Source organism: Brienomyrus brachyistius, chromosome 21, assembly GCF_023856365.1.
Source record: "Brienomyrus brachyistius isolate T26 chromosome 21, BBRACH_0.4, whole genome shotgun sequence".
Lineage (NCBI taxonomy): Eukaryota > Metazoa > Chordata > Actinopteri > Osteoglossiformes > Mormyridae > Brienomyrus > Brienomyrus brachyistius.
This window is the reverse complement of record NC_064553.1, coordinates 16,703,739-16,717,477: the sequence shown is the minus strand read 5'-3', so window position 1 is coordinate 16,717,477 and position 13,739 is coordinate 16,703,739. Positions and strand designations below refer to the sequence as shown.

At 42.9% G+C, this 13,739-nt stretch overlaps 1 protein-coding gene across 1 annotated transcript in view; it reads right to left on the bottom strand.

Annotated features, from left to right (window-relative positions):
- Positions 1–13,739, bottom strand: part of LOC125716945 (neuronal growth regulator 1-like) — an 80,666-nt gene that overhangs the window by 14,291 nt on the left and 52,636 nt on the right. Inside the window, exon 5 of the mRNA XM_048989808.1 lies at positions 864–984. Within this exon, the coding sequence (XP_048845765.1) occupies positions 864–984 (121 nt within the window). The remainder of the gene's footprint in view (positions 1–863; positions 985–13,739) is intronic.

Here is a 13,739-nt window from a genome sequence, read left to right as displayed (position 1 = left end):
GTCCGAAGACAAAGAGCTAATGGACTAAATGGCCTCATGTTAGTAAATTGCATCGCTTTATGAGTACTTTGATGAAATTACCATGCAGCCAGTCTAAAAAGAGTGGCACCCTGCACACCATCGGTCCTTCCTGGGAGGCAGCTCGGCTTGTGCTCTCATTGGCCGGCTCATCAGGGCCTGCTCATCAGCGAGCGAAAGGGCCACCTTGTCATTGGCTGAGGGCAAGAAGCCGCCTGAGATCATAAGCAGAATAGAGTCCTATTCTTGCAATGAGATTTACGTTGGGAATCTTTTTTTTGATGGATTTTTGTTTTGTTTATTGGAGCAATTTAAATATTTTATATGATTTCCCATTTGATATGTATTTTACATTTTGTAACCTGATGCTGTGGTTTTTAAAAGCCCTCTGAAATAATCGTTAAGGTTCTTCTTTTATATTTCAACCATCCAGCAAGTTTCCATGGGAATTCGGAGACACCAGACTGCAGTTTGTTTGGCATTTCACGTTACGTCTAACACCAAAGTAAACACATAATCCCACGCATAATCCCAAACAGAGGAACGTCTCCTGTGCGTATTTCATATTATTAAGGTTTAAAAGCGCTTTTGATCTCAGATGTTTCTGGAGGTTTAAGCTTAGCAACAACAAACAGGTATTAAGGTATGAACAATAATGCTGTACCAAGCAAAGAACCTGTTATTTTCAAGGATGGGATGGCTCACTTTTTCAGAATATTGTTTCTTGACAGTTTGAAGCCTGCATTGGACAATATTCGAGCCAATTCCTCAATTTTGCCCTGGGGGTCATTTATAATTGCTTGTGGAATAATCCATTTTACTAAGGGTTGGGGAGGGTGTCTTACCTTTTCTTGCCTTTATACCACTCGAAGGCCGGCGAGGGGACCGCAGCAGCCTCGCACCTGAAGAGGGCGCTGTGTGCTGACCCCGTCCCGGTGAACTTCACCTCGTGTATGATAGGGGGAACTGTGGAGGAAGAAGGTAAACAGTGTCTACGCATCCCTCTCGCTAGAACATTAAGGCTGTTATTTTCAGTTATTTTGAATAAACAGTCACATGCGTGACTAATTTGCAGCGATTTCGTCATGCCGCTGTGTTAGCGTTTCGTAAACGTTTGGCTGTTTTAGAGTGAGAACACCAACAGCTGCAATATCGTCAAACACAATTACTACCGAAAAATGGCATTTAAAATTTGTTTTAGCGTCACTCTGACTGCCCATTCCGCACCATATTCTGTTCAGATATTGGCTTTGCTATCACTGACTGTATTTTAGTTCATGTCAGTGTGCAACCATTTTGTCCCTTTGCGGTCATGCTGACTGCAGTGAATGCTCCAACAAGCCCCCTTTTCAACCCCCACAAATTCCCAGGCTGCATTGTGTGTGGTACTTTGTAGCCTAATGGGTAAAAATAAACAAAAGATTATTATTTTTTTATCCTCCCAGTGAAAGCAGCAAATGGGTGAAATTGCTCATTTGAGAAGGTAATTACACTTTAAGAAGATTAGTCACTTTTGTCTACTGTGTGTCTCGTGACTCTAGAAACACAGAGAAGTGGAGTTAGCAAATACAGCCGAATTTTAACAGTAATTAAACACTATAATTATCTGCCCACCCCGGCTCTAACGTATTACTGTGCTCAGGGACCAATTATACCGGCGTGACCCACCATGTATCACATTCCACATGACAATTCGAACCCGGGGCAGCACATGCCCTGAAAGCTGGTACAAACTTATTTAACCAGTATGACCTGGCTGCACAGCCAGACTCATAATGGTCAAAAGTAACACATTTATATTCATTTATGAGCATTTAGGCCATGCTATCTTTAGGGTCTTCATATGGAAAAATATATTTCATTTTTAGATTCCACACTTCTCCCTTTGGGGGTTTAATGTGTTACAGTTACACTCCTCTCTGCATCCCATGTTTATTCCGGAAGTCCATAACACAAGTAGTACCCAATTTACTCAAATTCACCCGGCAAATAACAGGTATGTTTACTGTGTCTAAAGATGTCTTTGCATGTACTAGGGAGGTGGATCAAAAATCGCACCTGGACGTTCTTACATATTTTTACAACGTGTACCAAAAATGACAGCTGAATACTAATGTATAATTTTAATATGTATTTTACTGAGAAGGTGGTCATTAAGTACTTTATCTATTTGGGAATATAGCTCATGAATCACACCAGTACTAATGTAATAGTTTTCTATATGGTTTTGTTGAAAGAATAGCTTATTAAATACATTCTTGAATGTGGAATATTGTCCATAAATCACTCGCAGGTTTATAATGGATTTTTTAGGAGGGCCACTGAATACATTTGCTTTTTGTTTTTACATAGAACACCCATGTTGGTATGAAGCAAGCTGGTCCACAGCTGGCACTTGGCTAATAGGCCAGGGTTTAAATGAGAAGGTAGCCCAGTTAGCATTTAACTAATAAATCAGATGGCCCAGTTAGCATTCGGCTAATAAACCAGGCAATTAGTAAGAAGATAGCCCAGTTAGCATTTAACTAATAAATCAGATTGCCCAGTTAACATTCAGCTAATAAACCAGACAATTAGTAACAAGATAGCACAGTTAGCATTTAACTAATAAATCAGATGGCTCAGTTAGCATTCGGCTAATAAACCAGACAATTAATAACAAGATAGCCCAGTTAGCATTTAACTAATAAATCAGTTGGCCCAGTTAGCATTCGGCTAATAAACCAGACAATTAGTAAGAAGATAACCCAGTTAGCATTTAACTAATAAATCAGATGGCCCAGTTAGCATTCAGCTAATAAACCAGGCAATTAGTAAGAAGATAGCCCAGTTAGCATTTAACTAGCTTTACGAACATTTTCTACCTATGTTTAATAGGAAGATCAGCATGCTGTATCCATATCCCCCATGCAGATGCTCTTAAGCTGCAATTTTAAATATATTCAAATACATTAAATTAAATAGTACTTAACAGAAAATTGGGTATACATAGCATATGGGTGCATTAATGTCAACATTTTGAGATGCTTTTGTAGGTGTTCTTATGATGCCAATGATGATGATTGTTATGACATTTTAATTAGTTATGTCATCTGAGATTTTTTTAGCACATTTCCTAAAGCAGATAGGATAGGTATGTCCTGTGTAATTATACTTCAACGTTCCATTTTCCAGCTGCTTAGTCAGTACAAGGTCAGGGGAAATTCATGCTTTTTTATTTTAATTGCTTGAGCCTCTAGTCTGAGGCGGGAGATTTACCATGCAGCAGCTGTTTCACTAACTTCTGCGTGTGATCATCTCTCTCTGTGTCTCACTCATCAGAAAAAGGGGCTTCCGGCGTTCTCTCCGCTAAATGAGGGGCAGTAGTGGTCAGAGCGTCTTGCAAGTGGCTTCCAGTAATGGGTTAGAAGATTCTAGATAACTCAGTCCACTGAAATTATGAATAAGATAAAGGGCAGAACAAATCAGGCCCAAACCATCTCACGAATACATAGCCATCGAGAAAATCGAGCCGGAAACAATAATGAATGAGGTGCTTGTTTGGCTTATAACCGGTGGTTGTCTACTCAACAGCTAACCATTTTTGACCAGAATATCTGTCCCACTTTGAGTTTTCTGCTTCCATTGGTTTTACCTTGTGCCCTCACCCCCCCCTCATCCTCGGACCTAAACACTCTCCACTTATAACCACACCCAGAAGAGTCATGCTAAGATCTTCCTGAACACAAAGAGTTCTCCTCCTGAAATTAGACATCTACTTCCTGTTTAGCCAGCTTGGAGGGAAGCCGATTCTCCGACGGCATCCTTGACGCCCTACGTGTGGGGTCTCGGAGTCGCTGATTTCAGCTTCGTGAGCCTGAAAGAACAGCGTTCACCATCCGGCGTTCCCTGCCCTCTGACATTTCGTGCCAGTGGTTTGAATCAGCCAGTGCCCTGTCTTCTAGTACGGCAAACATAAATCATGGGGATGGATGTGCCTTTAAGAAGGTCAGATTGGCAAAAAGAAAAAAACAAATACTGAAAAAACATAGTATTGAAATGGATCATTCCATCTTAAAGATCCCCTGAAGACATTATCACAATATAGCATATAATGTAATTTATAAACATGCACGTTGGCGTGCCTGGAAGGCAGATGTAACTTTAAGTTGTTCTGCAGTTAAAGGTGAAGTCACAGCCCCACCACTTGGGATCAACCACACAACCACATTTTTGCTCATAAACCCTTATATAACCAAATGAACTGATTAACGATTCCTGTTTCTTTCTCTGCAGGGCAGTTTAATGCCCTCGTATACAGCAGCCAAGCCAGCATCTCGGGCCCTTGGTATGAAACGCCTCCTTTCTCCCCTCCTAGCACCTTGCCCCCCTCCCCCCCAATTCCCTACAGTTACCCCAGTAATTGTCTGCACCTGACTGTTGTTAGCTTAATGAGCCTCCACTCAGGTTCATCTGGTGGGGGGAGGGCATCCGGTGGGCGTGGCATATGTAGTACCTTACACCGACTTTATGGATTGTTCCACTCCATAGGGGGTGAGGCTCCCACCAACCCATCCCGCTCGCCTGTCTGTGTGCCAACCTCGTCCCAGCAAAGCGAGTGGTTCACTGGGACGGCGTGAATGGGCCCCTGGACAGCAATGCCTGCTGAATTTTGTGCACGATTCGTGAAACGCCATTCCCCCACCTGCATTAGTGAATATTCCCCAAAGGCAGTGTTTACGATTCCTAAAAACAGAAGGAGAGGGGACCTGTCTTCATGACAAAATGTAGCAAAATATAGCTTCACTCTGCGCCTTCATAACACTGTCAGAAAGTCGCCAGCCAGACTCTTACGTCTCGCCATGACCCCAGTTCACTGATTCCTTTGTTAGAGAAGACAAACTATTAGCGGCTGCTTCATTATATAGTGATACCCGTATTATACATAAGCTATTTGCATGCAACAGTAGCCACTATGTGATTGTGAAACCGGTTTGTGCCGGATCTTTTCCGTTATCTCTACAGTCCTTCTGTTTTTTAATTACTTCGTTAACACGACTAGGTACGGGGTGTAACTTGAAGCCATCCATGAGTGTTATGACATGGGATTTGGAATTCTAGGTCCTTATATGGCAATGTCTAAGCTCATTGGCTGCCAAAGACTGGACAACATATACTGATTGGTCTCTGGAATTGGGAGGGTGTTTCCAGGCCTATGAAAAGAGATACGGGTCAGTTCTCCTTTGTCTATCTCATCATGTACCCATGGGTATTGTGTTGCAGTGCTGAATGCTGCCTAAAGACCTCACTTCCATGACACCTTCTTCAGCTGCATGTGTCATGTGACTCCGCACATTTCCGTATCGCCATGAAGACAGACTCCTGGGGTTATGCACAGCAAGTTCACAGGTACGGCTTCCAGGTGAACGTATGCAGTGAAGTGGTTTCGCACTTTTGGATCACGATCTAACACGCTAAAAACAGAATTGGTGGCACTCCTGTCCTTGTGACGCTCGTTCATCAGGCTCCATCAATAATCCTTACCAACAAAAAGGGAGGTGCAAATCATTTACATATTAACCCTTAGAACTTGACAAACGCGAAATGCGTTGATTTTCGCACCAATTACTCATCAGGCTCATAACTTTCAATAGAATCTCATATCTTTGGAATCGAGAGAAGTTACCTGATCTAGTTGGCCAAGTTGTAGTGTTGTGTGCTATACTATTCCGGAATAATCCTGTGCAAAATGAAGTATATATTAAACATTTTCCACCAAAATGCACCCCAGAAAAGAAAGCGCATTTTCACTTCTGCAACGATCCACACACAACCAAGTATCGTTAGAACAGTAAATATAAACAAAACAGATGTATGTTTTTCCTTTAAGTATTAGTTTTGAGATTTTATTAGGATTTGGTGTGCATTTGTGGTTGTGTTTGTGTTATTGTTTCAAAATTCACCCCAATTTCACTGTCTATTCATACTGAAAATAAAGATCAAGTGAGCTTTTGCCCTTCTGCTCCATGAGAGGTTTCCATCCTCCCTGAGCTCGCCTTAGGACACCTGTGTGTGTGTGTGTCTATATATATATATATATATATATATATATATATATATATATATATATATATATATATATATAAAGCATGCATTGCTGTCTATGAAATTACTAAATGAATCACAGATATTCATTTCCGCCTGGCAATAACCATATACTCCTTCACAATACTAAAGAAATGAAAGCACTGCATTCCCACATCACTGACCACATTCATTGAATCTTGGTCTTACACCTTTTCTGCACTCCATCTGTGTGTATATCCATGTAATGACATGCTTGCAGTGGGATCACATGTAACTTACTTTGGAATTTACCCGGAAACAACAGATGCTATTTCCTCATTCGGCGGTAGCTGCTATTAATTCCGCATAACTCGGGACAGCTATGAACTCGGCGGAAAACTCCACTCCGTATGCCTGCGCATCGTCCAATAATCCTATATAACGGGACATCTTGGTGGGTGTTATCCCTCACTTATCAGCATGAGAAACACAAGTTTGTGGCGTGAGTGTGTGAACTGGATGAAAAGCGTGTGTCTCACAGTCAATGCGTGAGAGCCCAGTTTTTATATTAGATGAGACAAAAAATTGATTAAATATTTCAATAGGTGCAAGTAGATTTCCTTATATGAAGGAAAGACTTTCAGCATCTGCGTGTTAAATTACCATGTCCGAGTGGCCCAGAGTGACCTGAAAACAAAACCCTAAAGCATATGTAGCAAATATACATACAAGGTACTAAGCCTAAGATCAAAGGGATGGAAAAACGCTCAAAAATGGATACGGTTCAAAGGATTAAAAAACTCTATCCTCTATTTCATTGAAAACCCAACATCCTTCTAGTGCCGATGAGCAGATCCATTGCTGAATGCTCCACATTGTCTGCATCTCTGTGTGCTTTTCGGCTCCTCATTTGATGCTGTACAAATGTCCACGTCAAAGTACGACTGGTACAGTGTCCATGTCAGTACTAATGGAGCAGCTTTCTATAGAGTTTCACTGAGAGAACAGCTTTTTAAATACATTCTCCAATGAAGGATATCATCCATACATCATATGTAGGTATTAGATGCGTTCCTACAGAAGAAATAAATACATTTTCTACTTATTTTAACTGAGAAGAAATTTTACATACCAAACTGGCTCACAGTTAACAGCTGGCTAATACACCAGGGATTTAGTAAGAAGACGGCCCAGTTAGCATTTGGCTAATACACCAAGGATTTAGTAAGAAGACGGCCCAGTTAGCATTTGGCTAATACACCAGGGGTTTAGTAAGAAGATGGCCCAGTTAGCATTTGGCTAATACACCAGGGATTTAGTAAGAAGACGGCCCAGTTAGCATTTGGCTAATACACCAGGGATTTAGTAAGAAAATGGCCCAGTTAGCATTTGGCTAATACACCAGCGATTTAGTAAGGAGATGGCTCAGTTAGCATTTGGCTAATACACCAAGGATTTAGTAAGAAGATGGCCCAGTTAGCATTTGGCTAATACACCAAGGATTTAGTAAGAAGATGGCCCAGTGAGCATTTGGCTAATACACCAAGGATTTAGTAAGAAGATGGCCCAGTTAGCATTTATCTAAGGACATACTCACATTTGGCCCGGTTGCCTTGCACCGTGCCAGAGCACAATTGTCCCTCCTTCCCATTACCCTCCCAGTCAGGGCTCATATACCAGGCCCAAGCATGCTTTTGTCATCACTGTGTATAGCACGAGTTCCAGTTGAACGCGGCCACTGATTTTTCCATGTAATAGGGAATGTGTTCCAGTAGATTGGCCTCGTTCTCAGTATTTAACACTTTTTGTGTTAAAGAAAACAGGTAGAAAAACTATCACAGAGCACAATGTAGTATATGGTTAATGTCCATATCTTGTGGCTTATTTGATGTCGTTTTGGATGTCATCACACATGGCTCTGTTATACATTTACTGAGTATGCAACCCACCGATTTTCATTTAATCGCGCTGCATGTACAAGAAGATAATTCCATATTTTACCAAATATCTCATAGTTTTTATGTGTTGCGCCCAGTAGTTCCTGGACATTCTCTTCAGCCCAAATTTCCAGCAAACACTGAACCTCTGCTGTAGACCAAAGCAGTTCCTCTGCTGCCATGTTTGCAGTTTTTTTTTTTTTAATTTTTAATCAGCTTTAGATAATGGGTCAAGAAATCTGTCCAGATGCCAGCTTTTCAGTGCTATATGCCTAAAATATTCACGAGAGGTGTATTGTGATGCCCAAAAGTTAATCTGTATAAATTCAGCGTATCCATATGTTTATTAAATTCAGTTAGTGGCACATTAGTGGTACTGTTTTGGTATATCATGGAAGCAATACGCACTGAAGCAGTGGTGAAGAAAGGGATAGCTCAACGACCACAACATCTTTTAAAAGAGGAGATAGTGTGTATAAAAAAGGTAAAACGACATCAGTGGTGTGGCAGTACTTTTTGCTGTTTAAAGTCCAACATGTTTATTAAAGGAACAGCCAGTGTTGGGACAACTTTTTATGCTTGTTATCTAAAGCCCTATAAATGTTTGTCACTACCCAATCTGTACAGCCCGCCCAATTCGTTCCTTCCAGGTCCAGTTCTTGTATAGTGTTAAGTGTGTACATGCATGAGCCAGTTGCATCACTGACGTTTTGTCTGTGTTCCGTGCTTGAGTCCAACTGAACCGTGCCCCCGCCAACCTCTTCAAGCAGACTCAAGGACAGTAAAACGTACTGTGTCTGGGCACGGAACGGAGTGATCACACTAGTCTAACGAACTGGACTTCGGGGGTCAAATGTGCTTGGGCACAGGACGGATCGCCTAGTGTGAGAACACCCTGACAGAGCAGGCCTTTAGTGAGAAAATGGCACGGTTAGCAGTTGGCTAACATTGCCTCTATTTTCCACCTGAGTTTAGAAAGACGGCAAACAGTTCACCAAGGCACGAGTGATTGCCCATTGCTAATAGCTCGAACATCTTGGCAGTTACAAATTCCTTTTCCTTAATCTTCAGCGCATTACTCAGCCTGGGAAAGAGAAGATACACCCTACCACAAAGAATAAGTCATAACTTACTGCTCGCATTATGAATTATGTAGGAGGCAAGGCCATTAAAATGCAACGCCTTCAACTAGGCTAAATATTAAGACGTGGCGAGTTAGGCTCCAAACAGGTATTTCATATGCTATCTGTAGTATGAAATGAGACTGAAGATTTCCTTAAGCACATAACAAAATGTGTGCGTTTCCTTGACTCAGCTCCCTTTTAAAATAACACTTATTTTTTAAAAAACAATCTGTAATACAATGTGGCTTTAGCCGTACAAACCCCAACCCTGCAGAATACGTGGAACGAAAACGGATCTGCATGCGATCGCTACATGCAATCGCTGTGCCAGTGCTCTTCCTGCCTGAATGATGGTGAAGTTCCTGAACTTCCTCCTGGCCACGTCCTGCATGACTGCACTCCAGGACGCTGTTCTCCAAATACCTGTTGGGTATATTTAGTGGCCCCTACTCACTCGCTCCTGCAGGGAATTGACAGCTACTCCTGGTGCATGTTTGCACCCATACGTTTTAACCTGAGAATCTTTATTACTCTGGGTCCAGCAGCTAGGCCTCCATATACATCCTTAGCAGGATTTATTGTGAAGTTGTTTGTGTATCTAGTTGAACAATCTAGCTCCCGTTTTCTATTTCAACACTCCCATATTTCAGAGTTATATGCAACCCAGTACTGGCTACACCCATCGATCGCTTGCGTTCGTGTTCTTCGACTTTAACTGCTGACCTGTAAGTCACTTTAAATGAAACAGACTCGTCGTTCATTTTAACCAGATCAAAGGGTCATTAACTTGGTAGCTGGCAAGTCAGTCAATTTATTCATGATCTGAGTGATTAATTACTACTGTGTGTTTTTTTTTTCAAGCTTTGCTTCAATTAGGTTCAATAATCAGTCAATAACGGTCCTTATTGTTTTTTATAAATCAAACATTCTTTCAACTCTTTCGATAACCTATTAATGCTTTTAACAGGAATCCTGCAAGTACATCATAATGATAATAAACAAATGAATCAAAAACACAAGTCACATTCAAATTCCTGAACACACAATGTAGCCAAAGAATAGCTACTTCTCCCTGGGTTAATCTCCTCCGAAGGCATTCGTCCACTTTCCCCCGAAATCATTAGAGAGAGACGCTAATTTAAGTGTCATTACAGCACCAACGGGCGACCATTTCATGCAACGTCAAACTGTAACATCGCCTCAGAGAGGGACTCATTTATTTTGTTGTCAAGTAATGCGAGTAGCTGAAGAAAAAACACGGGAGATTCAATCAGCGGGAGTGTTTGGTATATCGTTTTTTTTTCCCCCCCCACGGCTGGCGGTAGTGTCCAGAATATCCTGTGCTCTCCCCGGTGTACGTTCCCAACCCAAGTCCCTGGGACACGAAGAAGTGCAGAGGTGGTTTCGAATGAGATATCTGATGGGCACTTATCAACAGCATCATATGCAGGAAATGGACCAGAATTGGGGGCCGTTCGTGAGTCACACAGATCAGACACCCCAGCCAAAGGGTTACTGACGCAGAGGGAGCCACAGACCAATGACGCGCCAGCGTTACTCGACCTTGCTCCAGCAAGTCGAAAGCTGAAATGAATGTGCATAAAAATGCATGAATCTGATATGTAAACACTATTTGCATTTTGTTCATTACAAAATGTAAATTGAACATAGCGCTAATTAAATTACCCCGTCACATAATCAGCCGGAGGCGTCAAGGGAGTTCCGATTTGCCTTTGCCTGTGCATGGGGGGGGGGGGGGGGGGCACATAGGGTTCAGATCCATTGGGACAGGGGCTGCCGCCATACCCCTGGGCAGGGTTCGAACCCTGTGGGGGGGCTGGTCTCCTACTGATGAGCAGGGAACTTACCCTGAGCCGATCTAGTGTCACTAGAGGGGGGGGGGCAGCTGTCATAACCCTGGGGAGGGACCTTCACCTGTACTAATCCAGAGCACCATTCATGAGGGTGCAGTTCATGTACTACCACAGACAGACGCGGCCGTGTTAGAGCTCTCGCACTCATGCCGGCTGTTGGGGGTGAAGGTCTCCCCTGTAACCACATCTGCTGCTGCTCCTAAACCAGGATGTTGCAAGAAGAGGATTTTCACCAACATGACGCAGGCAGGAACGGAGCGATCAACCAGCTCGTGGCGTTACTAATGGGCCGGAAGCTTCATTTATGTAAATAAAATGCTGATTTTTATTTTTATTTTCTTTGCCTGTCAAAATGGACCATGCAGCACCCTGGTGGACGCTGGACAGGCCGGAGGGGGGGAGGTGTGTGTGTGTGTGTGTGTGGGGGGGGGGGGGTTTGCTGACTCTGCCTGAGGATTTCTGTGTGCGCCATTTGTCAACACCCAAAAATATAAATTATACCTTGTATTAAAATTGATATCAGCAGTTGCTCAGAGTGAGATATCGCGGCTCTGAGGGACGTGGGGGGAAATTCCTTGCATTCAAATGTCAGCAGTTTTCCAAAAGCGAAGTGACTGGGAACTCATTGGTAGAAATAACACCCCCCCACCCCCCAGGGGACGCTAGTCAATGGGACCGGCGGGAGTCCTGGGAGATCATGTTAAAGCTCTGAGGCTTTTGGGGGGTGAGGGGCTTAGGGGCGCTCAGGCAGGGCTCTGGGACAACAGTCACATTCCTCCGCAGCACGGACAGGCCATAAGTGGGACGGCATGTCGTTCTCTGTGTGTAAGAAGCACACGGATCCTCAGGGGCCCACTGTAATATGAATTACGCTCTATCGGTAACCATAACTGTTTAGCAATTCTAGATAAAAAGGGATTAATTTCATGCCCTTACAGTTTCTCCGACAAAGGCCCACATTTCCCATTGTGAAATTCCTAGATGGGGTTAGATGGGGTGTGTAGGATTACATCGACTTATAGGCTTTCTGGCGATGACGTCATTTTACAGGGTCGTTCATGCTGCCTGTTGCAAACGCTCCCCCATTCACTGACCAAAAAAAAAAACAGACATTTTTGTCTTTAGTCACTGTATGTTGTGCTAAATTTCAGACACTAGCATCCGGTCCAGGTGTCCCTTGCCTTGTGCCCTTTGCATTCTGGGATAGACTCCAGGCTCACTGTGACCCTGCACCGGATAAGCGCTTATGGACAATGGATGGATAAATCGCAGGCTGTATTTAGCAATTCTCCAAAGGGCTAAAATGGACTCGGCCGATATATTCCAGCCAGCTGAGATCCCAATTTTTGTTCCCGCTTTCTAATCACATGTTTTTATGACATTAAAAAACTGCTTTGATGACATGTAACAGCGGCATTCTGCTAAATGAAGTATTTTAGTCACAACAATCTGAACAGAACCTATGTTTTGGATCGGGGATCCAGTTAATACGGGGTTGATACTGTTCTCTGTGGTGGAGGCGGAATGTGAAATTGCATATGGAGCATGACAGAAGCATTGCGACCCCAGGCATGTGATACATGCGGCTCTATCTGTCCACATCTCCCACCTCCTCAGTTCTGTAGACTAATGCTCCCGTCTGGTGAGGTTCCCTTTTCTTGTGCTGCCTCTTTGATCTGCTCCAAACTTTCTCTCCCATACAGTACTTTAACCTCCTTTAAACATCCGTAATGGCTAATTAAAGTTAAAGTAATACCTTCCGGTGTACACTGTACTGGGGATGAAAAAACATGCTTTACTGCAAAAATCAGGTCCATGTACACTGAAGCAAAGAAGCGGAATTACGTCTAAAATGACAACGATGAAAATGAAAAGATCTTAAATAAATAGGTACCTGTAATGCTACTAAATCTGTCTTACCTACAAGAAAAGGGAAATGCGGCTTTAATTTGCCATAGCGGGGGGGCCTCCTCAGTGACTCCCCAAAGAAGTGGAAGGTCAAGACTTGTTTTCGAAATATATGCGTAAAATCAACACTATTTACAATCCTCTGACAATCCCATGCATCCATCCATTGCAGGGTACGACTCACACACTGCAAGCAAGAATTTAAAGATGGCAGTCCAAGTTTGCCTGTCTTTGGACTATGGGAATTATTCTGAATTTTGGGACAGAATCCATACGAACACAGTAAGGCCATGTCCAGAGCTGGGAGTAGGATTTGATCCCACAACCCTGGAGGTGTGAGACTGCTAAAAATGCTATCAATCCTGTTAGCTGAGAGTGTCATCAACGTTTTAGAAGAAGTGGCTAATTATTTGTCTATAGGAGAACAATTCATCTTCTCACTTGTAGTTCTGGCCTCAGTCAAACTCATTGTTTATGAATGAATCTCAAATGATTTTCTGCTTGTAAGCAAATTCACCTGGATTGGCGAACATCACTTTGGAAATGGTAAATCCCAGCACATTGTTAGGAAATCAGTCATTCTGAGTCAGGTTGACATCCCCACTCTGATGTCATGGCACATGGGGGAGTAATACCCTGTTGCTGGACCACTGCCGTGGTTACGCTGGTAACTAGGCTAGAAGGACTCGTCGTTTTCATAATCCCCGGAGTGCGATTTTCCTCTGGAAAACAAGCCCGGTGTTCACTGAAACATCACGGCCAGCTGCATCCTCACCACACGGCTGCCCAGAGAACGGCGGAGGGAGAGTATTTTCACAGATTTGGAACATAAA